The sequence below is a fragment of the Amborella trichopoda genome, chromosome 10 (genome assembly GCF_054954075.1).
Source record: "Amborella trichopoda isolate Santa Cruz 75 chromosome 10, AtrichopodaSantaCruz75HAP2 v2.0, whole genome shotgun sequence".
NCBI lineage: Eukaryota > Viridiplantae > Streptophyta > Magnoliopsida > Amborellales > Amborellaceae > Amborella > Amborella trichopoda.
In genome coordinates, this window is record NC_142345.1 from 5,845,988 (window position 1) to 5,867,391 (window position 21,404).

The following is a 21,404-nucleotide window of genomic DNA, read 5'->3' on the forward strand; positions in this document are numbered from 1 at the left end:
AGTAATTTTATTTTTTTGAGTTAAAAAACATGAGATGTAAAAAAGAGTATCACATGGGTCAAACATATGACATCTTAACAAAGTGGCATCTAAAAAGACGTACACTAAGGAGCTGTTTGGATACCTGGAAATATATTGTCTATTAAATATATTATGGACGTAATACATTACTGTGTAATGCATTATCTGTAAATGGATTGTCAATGTTTGGGTAGTATTTAAATGCAACTTGGGAAATACATTGCTATTGTTTGGCTAATATGATTAGACTTTGGTTTCAACATGATAAGTCATTAGAATAATATGATTGGAATAACATGATTTTATTGTGATAAGCCTTGTTTTTATTTTTTTTTTATAGAAATCTTTCAAATGTCTCACTATATATAATTTCAAATAAGCAATAAATTTATGATACCAAAATCAAAATCTTTATGGTATAAGTTAAAAAATGGAAAGAAGTTTGATTAGTAAACTAGAAGGTTTGGGAAGAAGCTTCATTAGTAAACTAGAAGGTTTGGTATTTGTAGTAGAAAATTTTTAAGCATTCAAGGAGACTAATGAGGTATCTTATTTCAATTTAGCTTTTACTAATCTCTTACGAGGATTATGTTGTGTGAAATTTTTTATTACGATTGTATTGTGTTATTTCTCATCGATTACCAATTATTATTTTTATTATTTTTATTTTTATACGAGAGCTGATGGCAGGGTGTAACCCAAATTGGGGATAGAGAGATGTAAAATTTCTTTTATTATGATTGCAGTAAAAAATAGTCTCTCATCAAGTTCTCCAATGGTTCAAATCAATTTAGATTTCTCATTACTTTCACTTAGCAATTATTAAAAATTTTTGTTTTTTATATGAGAGTCAGATGAGAGGTACAACCCAAATTGGGCAAATTGACCTTTTACTTTCACTTAGCAATTATTAAAAAAATTTATATGAGAGTCAGATGAGAGGTACAACCAAATTGGGCAAATTGGGGATAGAGGGATGTAGAAATTTTTTATTATGATTGGAGTAGAAAATTGTCCTCGTATACTTGTTCAAATCAATTTAGATTTCCTTTTTCATATCCCCTAGTTTCACTTTCTATTTACGTTAATAATTATACAATATAGCGTATAGGGAAATGTTTTTTTAAGCGGGAATAGGGCAAAGACGCACTTAAAAGATTTTCAAAGATTACCCCTTAACTTCATAATAGATTTTTCATCCATCATCGCGCTTCATGGATTTCGTGATTTTTTTGGAAATCTCGAGTAATATCGGGTATATCTTTCCATTTCTTTATTATTAAAGTGTACCAAAACAGTGTAAATGTCATATTTCATTGTAATCTATTATCACGTGAAAACTATTATCACGTAATATATTTTCACGTACCCAAACGGCCCCTAAACAAACATGCCATTAGACATTGATCGAAATATATATATATATATATATATATATAGGAAAACACTATGCAACGCCTATAAGCGAAAATGAATGGTGATTTCGCCTACCCTCATCACCGTCCAAAGTTCATCGTCGGGTCCGGATTGTCCGGTAGTGTTTCATTTTTCATTTTTTTTCTACAAATTAGAATGACTTAAAATTTGGAGCGTGTATTCATAAAAAATAGGGGAATCTTAAAAAAAGATAAAACTAATATTTTTCAAGAAAAACATTGACTAAAATACCCCTGAAAAGTTTTGGAAGTATTTTGGCCAATTGTTTTTCCACGGATAATTTGTTTTATGTTTTTATTAGATGTTCCTCAGTAAGATGTACATACAGTCCAAATTTCAAGTTATTCTGAGTTATAGAAAAACAAAAAAAAATAAAACACTACCAAACAATGGTGACCGCGCGATGAAACTTGAACAGTGATGAGGGTAGGCGAAATCACTATTTATTTTTGCCTATTGGCGGTAGGAAGACTTTTTCATATATATATATATATATATATATATATATATATATATATATATATATATATATATATATATATAGAGAGGGGGAGACAGAGAATTTAATACTTATTTACTTGGCGGGTTCACCATAAATTTTGATGACAAGAGGAATGGATAGGAATCACCACCATATTGTGTGTGAGAATGTTCTCCAAATTATATCAATGTAATCTTTAAACTTTTTGTTTGCCTTTTTTATTTATTTTTAATTGTACACGATTTGGGCGAGTTACTCATTCGCAACTAAGCCAAAGTCTGAGTACGCTGGAGTAGTGGTTCAAAACACCAAGAGAGCTTGCCATCTTGTCATGAACGATTTTCTCAATAGGGGATTTTTTTAAGGGAAAACTACAAATAACCTCAAGACTAGATTTTCTATACAAGTTACCTCCAACCAGAAAACATTTCTCATTTTTTACCTTAAAATATACTTTCTTAGCAAATACCTTTCAAACTAAAAATAAAAATAAAATCTAAACTATCCTCTCTTATTTTTACCCATACGTCTGTCTCCTATTTCCCATGAAAAGGCCATCCGGCATATTCTTAGGGTGGTCCGGCATATTCTTAGGGCAGTTCGGCAGTGTAATGTCAGTCCGGTAAATAACAACTTCGGTCCGAAAGTACAAGTGGTTGTCCGGCACTGACAAAGAACGGTCTAGCAATAGACCCATGCGGTCCGGAAACAGACCCATGCAGTGCGGCAACAGGCCCAAAGTATGGTCTGGCAATGTCAAAGAGCATTCCAACACTTTTTTGGCTCATGCTGATCATCTTCATCTGTAACAAATTGCATAGGAAGCTGCTAAATATCAAACTCAAATTGATTACTTAGACATGAGACAAAAAATTCGATGTTAAAGCCAAAATTGATGGAGTGTTGTCAGATATTGAAGCATTAGATCTGAGCACCCAAGAGGCTGGGGTGCTATCTGAACAGGCTGTCTTGGAACGCAACCAAAAATTTTTGGAGTTGGAGGAGCTTCGTAAATTAGAGGAGATTTGCTGAAGGCAAAGACCCATAAATAAATGGCTTAAAGAATGAGATCCTAATACTAAGTTTTTTCATGCAATTGCCAGTACGAGAAGAAGGCAAAATGATATTTTTGGTCCATCGATTCCTGGAATTAACTCAAAAGATGAAAGTGTAATTGAGAATGCAGTAATTAATAATTTTAAAAATACCTTCACTAAAGAAGTTAATGTTACTCCTTCTTTGAATAGAATCCCTTTCAAAATTATATCACTGGAATTGAAAAATCAGTTGGAGAGGGAGGTTACAGATCAAGAGTTACAGAAGGCAGTCTTTGCTTTACCTGGAAACAAGATGCCTAGACCTGATCGTTTTCCTTTGGCGTTCTTTCATAAATTTTGGAACGTAGTTAAAGGGGAAATGCTAGAGTTTGTAAAAAGCTTTATGATTAGGGGGCATATCTTTAAAGGGGTGAATTCTACCTTTCTGGCTCTTGTGCCTAAAGAGGCTATGATCTAACCTTTCAGATATAAGGCCGATCACCTCACTAACTAGTTTGTATAAGATTATTGCAAAAGTCTTGGCTAAGAGGTTAAAATCTGTACTTCCTCTTCTTATTTTTAGTACCCAGTTTGCGTTTATCTTGGATTGTCAAATTACGGATAGTGTATTGGTTGCCCAAGAATGTATCCATTGCGAAGTTCTGAGTAAAAAGCCGGGTATTCTCTTTAAGTTGGATATGGAGAAACGTATGATCGGGTGGAATGGGGTGTGCTGCTAAAAATTCTGAGAGTTATGGGCTTTGGCAAGAGAAGGAGGACTTGGATTTTTGGGTGTATTTCTTCTGTACATTTCTTGGTTTTATATAAAGGTAGTCCAATAGTCTTCTTCAATGCCACTAGAGGGCTGCGTTAAGGGGATCTTCTCTCTCCTATCTTTTTTACAATCTATGCGGAATGTTTCAGTTTAATGCTAAATAGGGTGGAAAATTTGGGTCACTTTACTGGGTTTCAGATTTCTAACTCCGATATACATATCTCCCATCTCCAATATGCTGATGACACCCTTATTTTCTATGAGGCGGAGACTACCCAAGTATCAAATGTTGTCAGGTTTTTGGAGATTTGTGAAGTTACGTTGGGACTTAAAGTTAATTTTCACAAGTCTTCTGTGGTTGGGATTAATTGTCCTGACGTTGTGGCAGTGGAGATTGCAAACTTGACGGGTTGTGAGATTGGTTTTTTTCCTATAACTTATCTTGGTCTTCCTATCTCCGACTCAAGATTTTCTACTGCTGTCTGGGATATTAGCTTGAACGAGTTCAAATGAAATTAGATCTTTGGTAACACAAATACTTGTCTTTGAGGGGGAGGGTGACCTTATTGAGATCCTGCCTAGCCAATCTCACAGTCTATCAAATGTCACTATTTAATATGCCCGCTTCAGTTGCAAAAAAATTAGAAACAATGATGCGGGACTTTCTCTGATGCTCTAGTACTGATGAGGGAGAATTTCACCTGCTGAGGTGGGATAGAGTTTGTATGTCAAAGGAAGAAGGATGGTTGGGTATAAGAAGGATAAGAGTCTTTAACCAGGTGCTTTTGTGTAAATGGTGGTGGCACAACTTACATTTGAAAAACCCTCTATGGTTTAAGGTCCTCTTGGCTAAATATGGGATTGATAGGTTCTATGTATGGTTGGGTAATGGACAAGATAAAGATGTGTCCCAAGTTTGGAAGGCTATTTACAGGAGTAGGCCGATTGTTTCGGGCTATTCCAAATGGAATATTGGATGTGGTAGTCAAGTTTCCTTGTGGCATCATAAATAGTTGGGGATTACCCTTTGAAATTGGCCTTCCCTGGGCTATTTGGACTGGTTACCCAGCCAAACTTGACAGTTAGGGAAGCTTTAGATAGAAAGAAACAGTAAATATCATGGAACATTTCGTTGTCTTATGGTCGACTGAGCAATGTCCTTCTCTCCCAATGGTGCGCCTTAATGGAGAAGCTGGATAAAGTCTATATTGTAGCTAATGCAGATGATGAAATTGTTTGGGCGATCGAGAACGATAGGGTGTCCATTGTTAAATCGTGTTACAACCTCCTTTTCATGATCACTTTAGATGGACCAATCCTAAAATTGCCCAAATATGGAAATGACCAATCCCGCATAAAGCGCAAGTCTTTATTTGGCTTGCATCTATTAATAAGATTTTAACTATTGATAATTTGATCAAAAGGGGAAAAGTTTTGCCCAACATTTGTTTATTGATGAGGAATCAGGTGCTCATTTGCTTATTCATTGCCATTTTTCTACAAATATTTGGCATTGGTTGTTTGGGATTCTTGGAATTCAGCTGACGCTTTCTCAATCGGTTGAAGGAATAGTTTCACAATTCTCTATCTCCCATTTGCCTGCGGTGGGGAAAACTTGGAGAAAACTATTTGGAAAATCTTTAAAGGTGCCATCCTCTGGGAAGGTTGGAAGGAGAGAAATAGAATAAGCTTTGAGGGTAACTCATTGCCTTTGGTGAGACTGTTAATCAACATTAAGCATTCTATTTGGTCGTGGTTGTCTGTGACAAAAGAAGGGTGGGGTATTCCAAAGGTTGATGTTATGGCAAATCTCAGCCGTCTCTTTCTCCTTGAGTGCGTTAGAAGTAGACCACGAAGCTTTTGGACTACTCATTCCATTGGATGTGTGAAGCTTAACTTTGATGGCAGTTCTCTTGGTAATCCAAATATTACTGGAATTGGTGGTGTGTTAAGAGATTATTCTGGCACGATAATTTTCTCTTTTACTGGTCCGATTGGGGTCAAAACAGTAAATTATGCTGAATTAAGTACTCTACTAAATGGGGTGAAAATTTTGATTGAGAGGAATCTTGGTCGGAATGTTTGGATTGAAGGGGTTTCCATGAATGTTATTAAATGGTGCGATAAAGAACAACGGGTTCCCTGGGAACTTCGTTCTCTCTGGTTGCAAATCATGGATTTGGTGAAACCTTTATTAATTTCTTTCTCTTTTGTTTACCGAGAAGCCAATTCACTAGCTAACACCTTGGCCAAAGGGGGTGCTTCTCTGCCTTCTCTTATGATCTCTTCTGATGTAATCTCTTTATATAGTCATTAATAAAATTTTCGAACATTTGCCCAGAAAAAAAAACAAATCAACGGTTCTTCAGCCATGGCAAAGTGGCTTTACTAACAATGATGGCTAGAGTGAGAGAGAGATCATGCACTCTATGGGTGCGGTTAGGACGAAGCTTAGGATCTATATTAAAAAGTAAAGTTGTAACTCAAAGGACTATCAGTCACCGCAGTTCCGGCATCGAAAGTCCTTATATGAACATGAAGATCTATTTCTGCTATTGATTATAAATTTGAAGCTCTAAAAATAATAAGGATCTAGAAGATATATAAACTCTTGAAAATGAACAATCCACCGTTTTTCTTTTGATCTATGAAATTCAAGGTCAAGATGATTAATTCAAGGGTCTTTTGATAGTACGGATCTTATATAACGGTGTGGTTTGTATGAGGCTGAGGCCCTAAACAATCAAAGTAGGGCATACCTTCAAATAGTTCTAAAATATATTCTTTTAGTATCAAAAATCTTTTTGATGACATGAAAATTGATTTCATCCCTAATTAGAAAATTTAAAGTAAAAAAATAGGGTAGATCAAGCAAAACTATGAGCACTTGAAAATATTAAAAATTGACGGTCTAGATAAAACATTACAAGATACACTATGTTCAAAACTTGAAATCTATTTTTTTCTCATGCTCATTCATCTTGAGGTCAAGGCAATCAAATTGAGGGCTTTTCAGCATCAAAAAAACCTTTTGTAATGAATTCTTATGTATGCCTTAATTTGATTGTTTAAGGCCTCACCCTCATGTAAACATTTTCCTTTTATAAACTCTCGTTACTGAAGTGATGAGGCACCCTTGAGGAATACCTTGGCTATGATAACTTGGTCCTTGTTAGAAATAAAGAATGTTCATAGGTCCAACCATGCTATGTGCTTACTCCCATGGGAGAAATGGCTGCAAAAGATTTTTTTTTGTTTTGAAATTTTGAGATCCACCGAAAATTACCATATGACTACTGAAAGAAAGACCTATGTGATCTTTTATTGGGAATAATATATATATATATTTATATATTTAATTTTATTTTTTATTATTTCACCCTTTTTGTTTTGGCAAAAGAACACTTACAGGTGGTCTTATTACAATAACATGAACTTCAAATAAAATAAAAATAACAATAAAACCAAGATCTTAAAACTTGATGTCATTGAAAGAACTATGCATTATGCTTGAGAATAAAAGATAAGATTGCAAAAAATAAAATGAAAAATACTAGAGATTACCTCAACCAGGCTTATTACACCCCACACTTAGTCACCACCACTCGATGGCATGAGATCAACGGTCTAGCTTCAATCTCGAATCGGGAAAGTAAATTTTGGCCAAATTATTTCAAATAACTCTTTTGTAACTCATCAAATCTAGATCCGAGCCCCAAAATATTTTGCCATACTTCCCAACCCTTAGCATATAAGATGAGAGAGAGTAGGGTAGACCCTAGGGTTGGGGCGTGCCCCTTCTATGGCTAAGAGAGAGAAAATCTAGAGAGAGGAAGAGGGGAGAGAGTGGGGTGTGCCCCTTAAGGAAAGGAGAGAGAAAAAGTTGGGAGAGATAAGAGAGAAAGTGTAGAGAATAGGGGGTACACCCCTATTTATAGTGCAAAATTAAATTTAGGATTTCTTAAGGTTTCTCATAGTTGCCTCTTAAGTGAGATTGAATATGGACCGTCGATCAAGGGTGACTTGTGGGGTGACAGATCTAAGTCATTCATTACATAGATGGGCCATCAATATTATGGAAGGTGCATGAACCCTTTTTTTTTACCAACATTCAAAAATTTTATTGATAACGTAAAAGGAGATTACATCGTTAGAAATAGTAAAAGAACCAAGAGAAACCTCACCCTTAGCTAATGCATCAGCAACATAATTAGCTTCATGGTACACATGGGAAAAAGATACAGATATAGAAGTAATGGCATCCATAACCTGCAGCCATAAAGATCGAAGTTCCCACTGTATCTTCTGCTCCTTCTTGCACCACCTGATAGCATTTAGAGAGTCTCCTTCACTTTAACAGCTGGTCCCCAAATTCCTTTCATTGAAAATATTCACACCCCTAAGCAAGGAACTTAATTATGCAAAATTAGTTGTTGCAATACCAATTGGTCCAGCATAGAATAAAATAATATTTCAAAAACAATCACGAATAACACCACCAATATGAGCTAGGCCCAGATTCCTAAAAAACTCCCATCAAAATTTAGCTTCAGACAACCCATAGACGGAGCAAACCACAATCCCTTAGGTCGGCATCTACTCACACTTTTGAGATCCCCCATCCCTCCTTGGACACAGAGAGACTTGACCCTATAGAAGGTTTTATTAAATGGATTAACTTCTCAAATGGGAAGATGGACCCCTCTCCTTCCAAACTTCCCAAAGGATCACTCGTTTTACAATTTTTCATATTACACCACTAACTTTAGGTAAAAAGGGGAGGGTGAATTGAGAAACAAAATCAAGCAAACTATGAGGCAACACTAAGGAAACTCCTACCAATTCCATCAACCAATGTCAAATTCTTGATGTAAAAGAGAAATGGATCAAAAGATGAGATATTGATTCTCCGTCTTGTTTACAGAGCAAACAAATATTTGGCAGAATCTTACCCCTTTTCTGAAGATTATCAATAGTCAAGATTTTGTCATGTACATCCAACCTAACAAATACTTGAACTTTATGGGGTATTGGCCATTCCCAAAATTTGACAATATTATGGCATGACCATCTCCACCGATCATGGAAAAACAAATTATAGCAAGATTTTATTGAGAAATTACCATTACTTTCAATCTCCCACACTAACATATCTTCTGCATCTTGTGAAATATAAACTTTGTCTAAGACTTCCATCAGCGAACACCATCAGGACAATATCAAATTATTTAAACGCCTATTTCTGAGAGATATATTCCATTAAGACCGCTGGCTACTCTTTTCCACTGCTTTACAAATCAAAAGATTTGGGTTACACGGAAAAGGTCTGGAAAGCATATTTAAGGGGATAATCCCTAAAACATTTATGATGCCAAAAAAAAATCTACCAACCACTTCCAACATTCCACCTAAAGTAACCAGAAATCATGGGACTACAGTTATAAATAGCCTGTCACATATAAGACGTATCCTTACTTCTACCACCACCAGGCTAAAAATCATAACAATCCATTCCATATTTAGAAACCAAAACTTGGTACCAAAGATGATCCTTCAAGTGTATACTACGCCACCACCATTTACACAAAAGAGCTTCGTTAAACATTCTAATATTCCGAATACCCAGTCCACCTTCGCGCTTGGGGGTTCAAACTCTATCCCATTTTAACAAATGGAATTTTATAATCTCTCCATACGAACCCCACAAAAAAATCTCTTAGCATCTTCTCAATTCTTTTTCCTACCAAAGCTGGAATTTGGATCACTGACATTTAATGCACTGGAAGGTTGTCCCCCTTTCCTAAACCATTTCCCATCAATAGAAATTAAGTCAAATTAATTTCAATCATATATTGTACATTCCATAAAATAATACAAGCCTACTCATATTTCTCATAAAAACTCTTTCAAGATTCTCGAGTCTAAAATTCAAACCAAATCTTTCCAAGTCACATGGTTCCATGCGACCATGTGTCACAATTTTGAATATTAAAAAGTAATTAAAGGGTGGGCGTGCCACCCTAGTGGGGCAACATGGGCCCCACCTTCTAGAACATGGTGGTCCCATGTGCATAATAGGCTCCCATGAAAATTTATTTTATATTTTAAAAATAATAAAAATATTTTAGAATATTTATTTGAATATTTAAAATATTATAAAATTAATATATTTCCTTTTACAAATCAGAATTTCATAAATAGAATATCTAGATGTTCATAAAAATTCAAATAATAATTCTAAAATAATATTTATCATAAAAAAAACAGGCCCATGTCCCCTAAATTCACCTTATTAATAAAATCCCCTCAAATTCTTATACTTGGACATGGGCATTCCTTAAGATGGGTGTTAGGATTCTGCTATCAAGTGGACACCCAAATATTGTGGACCACCACAATTTACTATCACTCATCGCGTAAAAAAGCTACTCATGAATACTTTTTCGTTCTAAAATTTTGAGATACAAACTCGAATCAAAAGATGATTTTTTTGCAAGAAAGAATATATTGATGTTGAGCTTTAAAATGCTTAGATTTAAACCATTCTAAAATTCGGCGGTCTTCATTCAATCTTAAAACTTTATTGTTTAATAGGCGTACATCCATTGCATATCAATTTTTCTTTTAAATGAGAGGTTGATAGCTATGTTACTTCCCAAATTTCATTTCTTGAAATTACTCATACACAGGGTTTTATCGAAAAATGGATTTCTTGAGAATACTCTTAAACATGGTTTTACTGAAGGTAGTGAATAGATGATATGCTCCTATAAGAGCATATAAACTTTTTTATATTATTCATTAGGGATGAGATTCTCTACTCTTATTAAGAATGAAACTCAAGACGTTATATTTTGGCTCCCCACAATCCCGACTGCCCAGTCTTGAGCCCATTGTTAGAACATGTAAACTTTTAACTTGCTATAATTGAAGAAAATGTCAATTTGTCGTCTCAGACTTCGTTTGTGAATGTTTGTTGACAGACATATTCAACAATATGTGGTTAGGGTATTAAAAACTGAATGATGTCCAAACAAGCTCCAGCCATAATGTACTTGATTTTGCAGTCCATAAAGAATGAAAGACAAAACAAATGAAGTAACAAAGCATAGTATATAAGAAATCAAACATCACATAGAAAATACAAATGAAAGCCAGAAGGATCACTTTATTCCATATGCAATCAATCTCTAATATGCAGTAATGAGGGATCATTGACCTAAAAGTTAGTTATTATCCATCCAGAAGCTGGATTGGAGTTTATCCACCAATTTTTTATCTATTTGGAAGGCCTTTGTAGGAACAGCATCAGAGATAGGCGGGTTGGCTCCAAACCCAGCATTAGTTATGGTTATCACCCCTGGATCCTGGCTATCGAAAGCTGCTACGGCCACAGCATTGCCAGAACCCACATTTTGCTGGTAGTGAATGAAGCCTTGCGGGATCGCTAAGATATCTCCCTTATTCAACGTCCTGTTAATCAAACTGTTATCGGGGTTGCTGGTCACGAAGCCAACGTATAGAGTCCCTTCCAAGACAGTGAGGATCTCAGAGGCACGTGGGTGCGTGTGGGGAGGGTTTTGGCCCCTGGGAGCAAAGTCGATACGCGCAATGGAGACGCCCAGAGTGTTGAGCCCTGAAAGTTGCATTACAAACACCGGGGTAACCTTGGAGCCTAGAGGGTTGCTTGTGTTGCCAGGCTCGTCGAGACCAGGAAAGAAAAAGTGCTTTGCAGTAGCCAACTTTGGATCCTTGCAAACTTTTCCATTGACAAACACTGCATGAAAGAGCACATAGAAGAAAAGGAGAGATTAGCATGCATGTCCATTTCAAAGCATTGTTTAAAAATCATGGGGCCAAGTCCGGACTCGCCCTAATCAGCCCTTCGTCTGGAGCTAGGCGCTTCTATGCCGGATAACCCTAAAATGCTCCAATCTGCCCATCTATTCATACTTTTTAATTTTTTCATGTTAGAAATTGCCCTATCCCACTCCAACTTGCCCAAGTCGGACCTTCGGGATTCAGGCTCGGGAACCCAGCGACTCGGACCCCAACTCCAACTTTTTAAACTCTAGTTCAAAGTGTAAAACACTAATCTTCGGATTGACAATTGCATTTATATGAAGTTTAACTTCATAAATCAGTATCATCAGATGCCTACCTTGGCTGTTATTGTCTGCAACACAAAAGTCCTGCTAGGGACTAGGATCGGATGCAAAGGCTTGAGAAACTATCAAAGAAAGGAAGGGGACAAGGAATAGGAGCTTCATTGTGATTTTAAGCTAAGCAGATAGTATTAAGGCAACAAACGAACGAAGCCAGTGGTAGCAATGTCAAAGCAAAAGTTTGAGACGGCACAAGCAAAAAAAAAAGAAGTAAGGAGAAGGCTTTTTGCGGTTACAAGCCCCGAACTCTCTTAGTTCATGGAGCTGTGAAAGGATTGCTAGGCTTTATATAGAACTCTAGTTGATGATGGCCTAAGTCGACATTTTGAATTCTATAGAGGACTGTTATTGAATGAGTCATTGGAAAGTTAAAAAATTAATCTATGGTCATTAGCCTTTCTTCCATCACAGACCAGTTCTTATCTGTCTTTGTTAAAAAATGCATATGATGCCCTCAAATTGAAGAAATATTCAAATGTATATATATATATATATATATGGAAAAGATGGGATTAGCCCACTAGTTCATATGAACATCTGAGTCCAACGGCCCAGATTGAATCTAAGCCGATTTGAAGATCACGGATGTCTGGTAGTATTTGAATTTTATTTTTTCTACAAATTCAAATCACTTTAAAATTTAGGTGTGTGTTCTTCTCATCAAGGTGCACCTAATAAAGATACAAAACAAATTATTCACGAAAAATAAAATAACCAAAATACCTCCCGAATCTTTTCAGGGGTATTTTGGCTAATTTATTTCATGTAAAATATTTTTTTTATATTTTTAGAAGATTCAGCTTTTTTCTTATAAACACACATTTGAAATTTCAAGTGATTTGGAGGTATAAAAAATTAAATAAAATTGAAATACTATCAGATATATGTGATCGTCAAATCGGTCCAGAATCAATCTGGGACGTTGTGCTCAAATGTTCATATGAGCTAGTGGGCTAATATATATATATATATATATATATATATATATATATATATATATATATATATATATATATATATATATATATATATATATATATATATATGATAAATTAGGAATAGAAAAAATTTCCAGACCATCATAAAGACTTTTTGTTCTGAAACAACATCTTCCGACATTATTTAAAGTTGCACCTTGCTTTGATTGTTTTGAACCTCAACCTTATACAAACTAGACCCGTTTAAATGGACAAATTTCAACAATTGTGTCCCCTAATGCACTTCATACTTTTCTTATTAATTAGGGGATGATTGTATGTAAGGAGATCATTTACCTTTGATACAATGAGGTCACAATGACTTACAACCGTTCGATGTAAAATTTGATAGCTTGGATGTATCACAAAATTCGAAAAATTTTCTTTTAAATTTTGAGCTTGGTCAACAACGAATAAATGCACCCATCTAATTTACATCCAATAGTCAATATTAATTGTGACCCATATTGCAACAAAGATAAATCATCTCATTGTATACTTTTCCATTAGTTAGTTTAATGTATGTTGAAATTGTATTGTCACCATTGCTTTTCAACTGCTTCAATTGACTTGAGCTACACATACACGTAGGCTAGTTTCCCAGTATATAGTGAGCCTTCTCAAATTGATTTTACCAAGGCTAGCTTCCCACTCTTCAGTGGACCTTATCAAATAGATGTTACCTCTAGAGGAAAGAATGACACAAAAAAAAAGTAGTAAAGGCCACAAGAGTCAAGACCACTACCCCCTTTTTCCCTCACATATTTCTAGAGGAAAGAATGACAAAAAAAATTAGTAAACGACTCAAGAGTCTATCACCACCACCCCCTTTTTCCCTCACATATTTGAATTGAAACTTTTACTCTTTCTCTCTCTCTCTCTCTCTCTCTATATATATATATATATATATATATATATATAAAAGATGGGAGTAGCCCAGTAGCTCATATGAACATATAAGCTCAATAGCCCATATTGAATATGGGCCGATCAGGCGATCACGGATGTTCGATAGTGCTTGAATTTTTATATTTTTTTTTTCTATAAATCCAAATCACTTAAAATTTTAGATGTGTATTCTACTCATCAAGGCACACCTAATAAAAATATAAAAAAAATTATTCGTGAAAAAATAACCAAAATACCCCCGAATCTTTTTAGGGGTATTTTGATCAATTTATTTCATGTAAAAAAATTGTGATATTTTTCAAATATTCATCTATTTTTTATAAACGTACACCTAAAATTTCAAGTAATTTGAATTTATAAAAAGAAAACTAAAATTCATATGAGCTAGTGGGCTAATCCCATCTTTTCTCATAGACATATATGAATTGAAACTTTTACTCTCTCTCTATATATACATATAAATCTTTCTCTCTTTTCTCCATGTCTCTCATGCTCTCAATTTCTTAATGGAATAAGAGCACATTTATTATACTCCTTCTGGAGCATAGTTTACTTCTATTTCTTTAGTCAGATGACCCACTTGGGAGGATTTTTTTCAATCTAAAATTTGGTAACCACCTTAGAATCACTAGATGATTATTTTAAAATAAAAAACAAAAAAATGAAATTTTAGTTTTCTAATACTTAGATCTCACCCTCTAAAAATTTGATGGTTTCTATTCAATCTTGAGACATTTTTTTTTTCCAAACGCTGAAAGGGTGCAATTAGGTCCAAGCGCTTAGAGGGTGCAGTTAGGATTTTTTTAAAAATCAAGGTTAATGTATATGTCAAAATGGTTATATCCCCAAAATTTTGGATCCTAAAACTAATCCTAGGTGGGGTTTTACACGATGAAGTAATGGACAGTATACTCCTGAGGGAGTAGAATATGTTTTTTGCATTTCCAAAACAACACGCATCCGCCACGGCCAGCCAAGTAAGACATTGTTTCTTGACTGTGATTATTTTATAAGTGATTTTATTTAAAGATGAAGTTTCTATAAGGCCTAGGTTTTATGAAAACAGAATAAAGCGTCACGTCAAATTCTCATTCAGAAAATACTTTCAACAATAGAAATCTCCATTATGACTCTAAAATTAATTTTCAATTCCGAAAATAAAATTTAAAACTCAAAAAATAATATGAAACACTTACTTTTAAAACAAAATGGACGGCCTATATAATTTGTTACAGTGTACATTATTTTTAAAACATTTTTCCTATGCTCAAATTGCAATATTCGATGAGTTAATAAGGTGGGGCCGAGGTATCAAACCATTCTCCTTTATTTAATGCAACGTGGAATGCAAGTCAATGGGTCCATTGGCATAAACATGATGAAAGATAAAGAAATGTACTGGATCATCCGAGGTACCAAAATAGAAAAGCCGAACTAACCTTCACCTTCTCATATTACATCAACAGCTAACCTCTCCATCTCAACACTAATTTAATTCTTCTTTCTTAGAAGCCGGTGAGTATAGTCACCTACCTACCTCTCTCTCCCCAATTATTAAATCACTAACCCAAAGTGGTCTTGCATTAATTGGTCCGATGGATTAAAAAAAAGAATTTTTTATGTTATTTCAGTAGTCATTTAATCGTGAAAGGCATCATGGTAAGCTCTATGTCATGATGTATTGAAGTATCACTTGTGATGATTATAATAAGTATCACAACACTTAAAGTATTGTAATGATCTTCAATTCTATAACAACACCCAAAATACTGTGACGGCGTCATTGTTCTGACGTATAAGTTCTCCTTTATCTTGCCCCTGTTGCTATCCTTTCTCTATTTAGAACAGGCTTGCTAATAAGAAACACAATGGGAGAGAATATCAAAGGAGAAAGAACCTTGGGACTCAAAAACAAGTAGATGATAGAGAGAGAAGACTTTGGGTTTACCCTTATATAAACTTTTTCCTTTAAAGATTTCTTTATTTTAGGCTTACCAAGTAATTTAATCACCTGAATTACTCGATAGATAATTTAAAGTGTGTGTTACCGCATGTAGATTAGAAATAATTGTAATTCAAAAGGATTAGTATCAGACCACATTTCATAGTTAATTTTGATAACATTATTTTGTACAGACAATATGTTTTTAAAATGTTGTTTTAATTTTATAATTTAAATGAATTTTATATTCATTAGATCCTCTTTTATTCAATGCTAAATTAGAATTTTTGTTAATAAGAAATCATAAAATTAAATGTGTCTCACATTTGAGTGAAATACAAAATGTAATCTCTGTTAAATTTAAAATTTAAATGTTGATATGGTCAATAATTAGGGGTGATTTTTGTAGAGAGCCTCGGCTCTAAACAATCAAATTTGAGTCTATCTTCAAATAGTGTTGAGAAACGTAGTTTTAATACTAGAAATCTTTGTGATAGCCTTAAAATATATTTTTATATTTATTTATAAAGTTTAAAGTTTCAAAAATATTGTAGATCGACAGAGCTATTAAACTTGAAAATCTTGAAAATTGACAGTTCAAAAATGCGTTACAAAATACAGTATTTCCAAAACTTGAAAGCCATTTTCTCACATGCCCGTGCATCTTGATGTCGATGTGATCAATTTAAAGATATTTGGGCATCAAAACAACTTCTTCTAATGAAATTTTTGATGTAAGCTTTAATTTGATTGTTTAGAGCCTCGGCTCTAAATAAACTTATCCTGTTAGTATATTATAAAAATAATTCATTCAATTTAAAATAATATTTTATAGTCGAGATTCAATTTAATATTGTAATAGTGAGAGTATTTTTGGTTACTTATTTTCTATTACTTGTGATTCCAAAAGCACAATTGGGAATTTAATGCAAACTCCCATAGTGTCGTAAAGGCTATTGAAAACCTTAGTGGCCATATTTACTCACTTTATGATAAAAAAACAGTGATTAAAATTTTGAAATCAATTTTTCGATCTAGATGATAAATTTATTTTCATGAGTAATATGAAACTAACTTAGATTTATTAATAATATATTTAAGAATTTGGCCTTTTAAATTATGCTCATAAATTAAGTTTTTTATTCATGAAAAACTTTAACCTTTTATATGAAATGTACTACTTTTCAAACAAATATTAAGATAGTTATTATTAACTATTTATAATGAATTTGATGTTTCATTATATGAAATGTACTACTTTTTAACCAATGCGATATCGATTCCCCGTCTTGTTTAAAGAGCAAACATATATTTGGTAGAATCTTAACCCTTTTCTGAAGATTATCAATAGTCAAGATTTTGTCATGTACAGCCAACCTAACAAATACTTGAACTTATGGGATATTGGCCATTTCCAAATTTTGGAAATATTAGGGCAAGACCATCTCCACCGATCATGGAAAAAAAATTATAGCAAGATTTTACTGAGAAATTACCCTCACTTTCCATCTCCCACACTAACATATCTTCTGCGTTTTGTGAAATAAAAACTTTGTTTAAGAGTTCCATCAGCGAACACCATTAGGACAACATCAAATTATTTAAACGCCTATATCTAAGAGATATATTCCATTAATACCGCGGGCCACTCCTTTCCACTGTTTCACAAATCAAAAGATTTGGGTTATACGGAAAAGGTCCAGGAAAGCATATTTAAGGGGATATCCGCAAATCGTTTGTGATGCCAAAACAAAATCTGCCAACCACTTCTAACATTCCACCTAAAGTAATCAGAAAACGTGAGACTACAATTATAAATAGCCTGCCACATATAAGACGTATCCTTACCTCTACCACCACCAGGCCAAAAATCATAACAATCAATTCCATATTTAGAAACCAAAACTTGGTACCAAAGATGATCCTTCAAGTGTATACTACGCCACCACCATTTACACAAAGAGCTTCGTTAAACATTTTAATATTCCGAATACCCAGTCCCCCTTCGCGCTTGGGGGTACAAACTCTATCCCATTTTAACAAATGGAATTTTATAATCTCTCCATACGAACCCCACAAAAAATCTCTTAGCATCTTCTCAATTCTTTTTCCTACCGAAGCTGGAATTTGGATCACTGACATTTAGTACACTGGAAGGTTGTCCCCTTTTCCTAAACCATTTTACCATCAACAGAAATTAAGTCAAATTAATTTCAATCAAATATTGTTCATTCCATAAAATACTACAAGCCTACTCATATTTCCCATAAAAACTCTTTCAAGATTCTCAAGTCTAAAATTCAAACCAAATCTTTCCAAGTCACATGGTTCCATGTGACCATGTGTCACAATTTTGAATATTAAAAAGTAATCAAAGGGTGGGCGTGCGACCCTAGTGGGGCAACATGGGCCCCATCTTCTAGAACATGGTGGTCCCATGTGCACAATAGGCTCCCATGAAAATTTATTTTATATTTTAAAAATAATAAAAATATTTTAGAATATTTATTTGAATATTTAAATATTATAAAATTAATATATTTCCTTTTACAAATCCAAATCTCATAAATAGAATATCTAGATGTTCATAAATATTTAAATAATAATTCTAGAATAATGTTTACCATAAAAAAAACAGGCCCATGTCCCCTAAATTCACCTTATTAATAAAATCCCCTCAAATTCTTATATTTGGACATGGGCATTCCTTAAGATGGGTGTTAGGATTCTGCTATCCAGTGGACACCCAAATATTGTGGACCACCACAATTTACTGTCACTCCTCGCGTAAAAAAGCTACTGATGAATACTTTTTCGTTCTAAAATTTTGAGATACAAACTCGAATCAAAAGATGATTTTTTTGCAAGAAAGAATATATTGATATTGAGCTTTCAAATGCTTAGATTTATACCATTCTAAAATTGGGCGGTCTCCATTCAATCTTAAAACTTTATTGTTTAATAGGCGTACATCCAGTGCATATCGATTTTTCTTTCAAGAGAGAGGTTGATTGCTATGTTACATTCCCAAATTTGATTTCTTGAAAATACTCATAAACAGGGTTTTATTGAAAATTTGATTTCTTGAGAATACTCATAAACATGGTTTTACCGGAGGTAGTGAATAGATGATATGCTCCTATAAGAGCATAAATTTTTTTTTATATTATTCATTAGGGATGAGATTCTCCATTCTTGTTAAAAATAAAACTCAAGACGTCATATTTTGGCTCCCTCCAATCCCGACTGCCTAGTATTGAGCCCATTGTTAGAGAATGTAAACTTTTAACTTGCTATAATTGAAGAAAATGTCAATTTGTCGTCTCAGACTTCGTTTGTGATTTGTGAATGTTTGTTGACAGACATATTCAACAATATGTGGTTAGGTTATTAAAAACTGAATGATGTCCAAACAAGCTCCAGCCATAATGTACTTGATTTTGCAGTCCATAAAGAATGAAAGAAAAAACAAATGAAGCAAAAATGACAAAGGTACTTTTTATATCAAAACTTAATCTATAAACTACTATTATTATCCAGTAACAAAGCATAATACATAAGAAATCAAATATCACAAAGAAAATACAAATGAAAGCCACTCATTGAGGATCACTTTATTCCATATGCAATCAATCTCTAATATGTAGTAATGAGGGATCATTGACCTAAAAGTTAGTTATTATCCATCCAGAAGCTGGATTGGAGTTTATCCACCAGTTTTTTATCTATTTGGAAGGCCTTTGCAAGAACAGCATCAGAGATAGGTGGGTTGGATCCAAACACAGCATTAGCTATGGTTATCACCCCTGGATTCTGGCTGCCGAAAGCTGCTAGGGCCACAGCATTGCCATAACCCACATTTTGCTGGAAGTGAATGAGGCCTTGCGGGAACACGAAGACATCTCCCTTGTTCAGCGTCTTGCTAATCAAACGGTTGTCGGGGTTGCTGGTCACGAAGCCAACGTATAGAGTCCCTTCCAAGACAGTGAGGATCTCAGAGGCACGTGGGTGCGTGTGGGGAGGGTTTTGGCCCCAGGGAGCAAAGTCGATACGCGCAATGGAGACGCCCAGAGTGTTGAGCCCTAAAAGTTGCATTACAAACACCGGGGTGACCTTCGAACCCAGAGGGTTGCTTGTGTTGCCAGGCTTGTCGAGACCAGGAAAGAAAAAGTCCTTTGCAGTAGCCAACTTTGGATCCTTGCAAACTTTTCCATTGACAAACACTGCATGAAAGAGCACAGAGAAGAAAAGGAAAGATTAGCATGCATGTCCATTTCAAAGCATTGTTAAAAATTCATGGGGCCAAGTCCGGACTCGCCCTAATCAGCCCTTTGTCAGGAGCTAGGCGATTCTATGCCGGAAAACCCCAAAATGCTTCAGTCTGCCCATCTTTTCATACTTTTTAAATTTTTCATCTTAGAAATTGCCCTATCCTACTCCAACTTGCCCAAGTCGGACCTTTGGGATTCAGGCTCGGGAACCCTGCGACTCAGACCCCAACTCTGACTTTTTAAACTCTAGTTCAAAGTGTAAAACACTAATCTTCGGATTGACAATTGCATTTATAGGAAGTTTAACTTCATAAATATGTATCATCAGATGCCTACCTTGGCTGTTATTGTCTGCAACACAAAAGTCCTGCAAGGGACTAGGATCGGATGCAAAGGCTTGACAAACTATCAAAGAAAGGAAGGGGACAAGGAATAGAAGCTTCATTGTGGTTTTAAGCAAAGAAGACAGTATTAAGGCAACAAACGAGCGAAGCCAGTGGTAGCAATATCAAAGCAAAAGTTTGAGAGGGCACAAGCAAAAAAAAAAGAAGCAGAAGAAGGCTTTTGCAAGGCTTTATATAGAGCTCTGGTTGATGATAGTCTAAGTCGGCATTTTGAACACTATGGAGCACTGTTATTGAATGCGTCTTTGGAAAGTTAAAAAATTTATTTATGGTCATGAGCCTTTCTTCCATCACAGACCAATTCTTACCTATTTTCGTTAAAAGATGCATATGATCCCTCAAATTGAAGAAATATTCAAATGTCCTATATATATATATATATATATATATATATATATATATATATATATATATATATATATATATATATATATATATAAATTAAATTGAAACACTACCAGATATATGTGATCATCAAATCGGTCCAAAATCAATTTGAGACGTTAGGCTCATATGTTCATATGAGCTACTGGTTATATCCCAAAAATTTTGGGTCTTAAATCTAATCCTAAGTGGGGTTTTACCTGATGAAGTAATGGACAGTATACTCCTGAGGGAGTAGAATATCTTTTTTGCATTTCCAAAACAACACCTATCAGCCGCGGCCAGCCAAGTAAGACATTGTTTCTTGACTGTATTATTTTATAAGTGATTTTATTTAAAGATGAAGTTTCTATAGGGCCTAGGTTTTATGAAAACAAAATAAAGCGTCACATCAAATCCTCATTCAGAAAATACTTTCGGCAATTGAAATCTCCATTATGACTCTAAAATTAATTTTTAATTCCGAAAATAAAATTTGAAACTCAAAAAATGATATGGATCTTGCGATCATTAAACACTTACTTTTAAAAAGAAATGGATAGTCTGAATAATTTGTTACAATAGACATTATTTTTAAAGCATTTTTCCTATGCTCAAATTG

At 34.4% G+C, this 21,404-nt stretch overlaps 1 protein-coding gene and 1 non-coding gene across 2 annotated transcripts; both read right to left on the minus strand.

Moving 5' to 3' along the window:
• Nucleotides 1–10,893: 10,893 nt before the first annotated feature.
• Nucleotides 10,894–12,053, minus strand: LOC18435750 (putative germin-like protein 2-1). The gene is made up of 2 exons (XR_016042493.1): nt 11,913–12,053; nt 10,894–11,528 (listed from the first exon to the last, which is right to left on the minus strand). It is a non-coding gene; the product is annotated as a putative germin-like protein 2-1 (transcript).
• A 7,187-nt stretch (nt 12,054–19,240) lies between these two features.
• Nucleotides 19,241–20,574, minus strand: LOC110007388 (putative germin-like protein 2-1). The gene is made up of 2 exons (XM_088849430.1): nt 20,352–20,574; nt 19,241–19,967 (listed from the first exon to the last, which is right to left on the minus strand). Exons 1-2 carry the CDS (start codon nt 20,458–20,460, stop codon nt 19,417–19,419), a joined length of 660 nt encoding a protein of 219 aa, XP_088705556.1. The 5' UTR covers nt 20,461–20,574; the 3' UTR covers nt 19,241–19,416.
• Between the last annotated feature and the right edge of the window lie 830 nt (nt 20,575–21,404).

What these genes read in the sequence shown, in the direction of transcription:
- LOC110007388 (XM_088849430.1), bottom strand. Translation starts at nt 20,460, where the DNA reads ATGAAGCTTCTATTCCTTGTCCCCTTCCTTTCTTTGATAGTTTGTCAA. An exon ending in TGCAGACAATAACAGCCAAG is followed by an intron (nt 19,968 to 20,351) that starts GTAGGCATCTGA and finishes TCTTTCATGCAG; the next exon opens with TGTTTGTCAATGGAAAAGTT.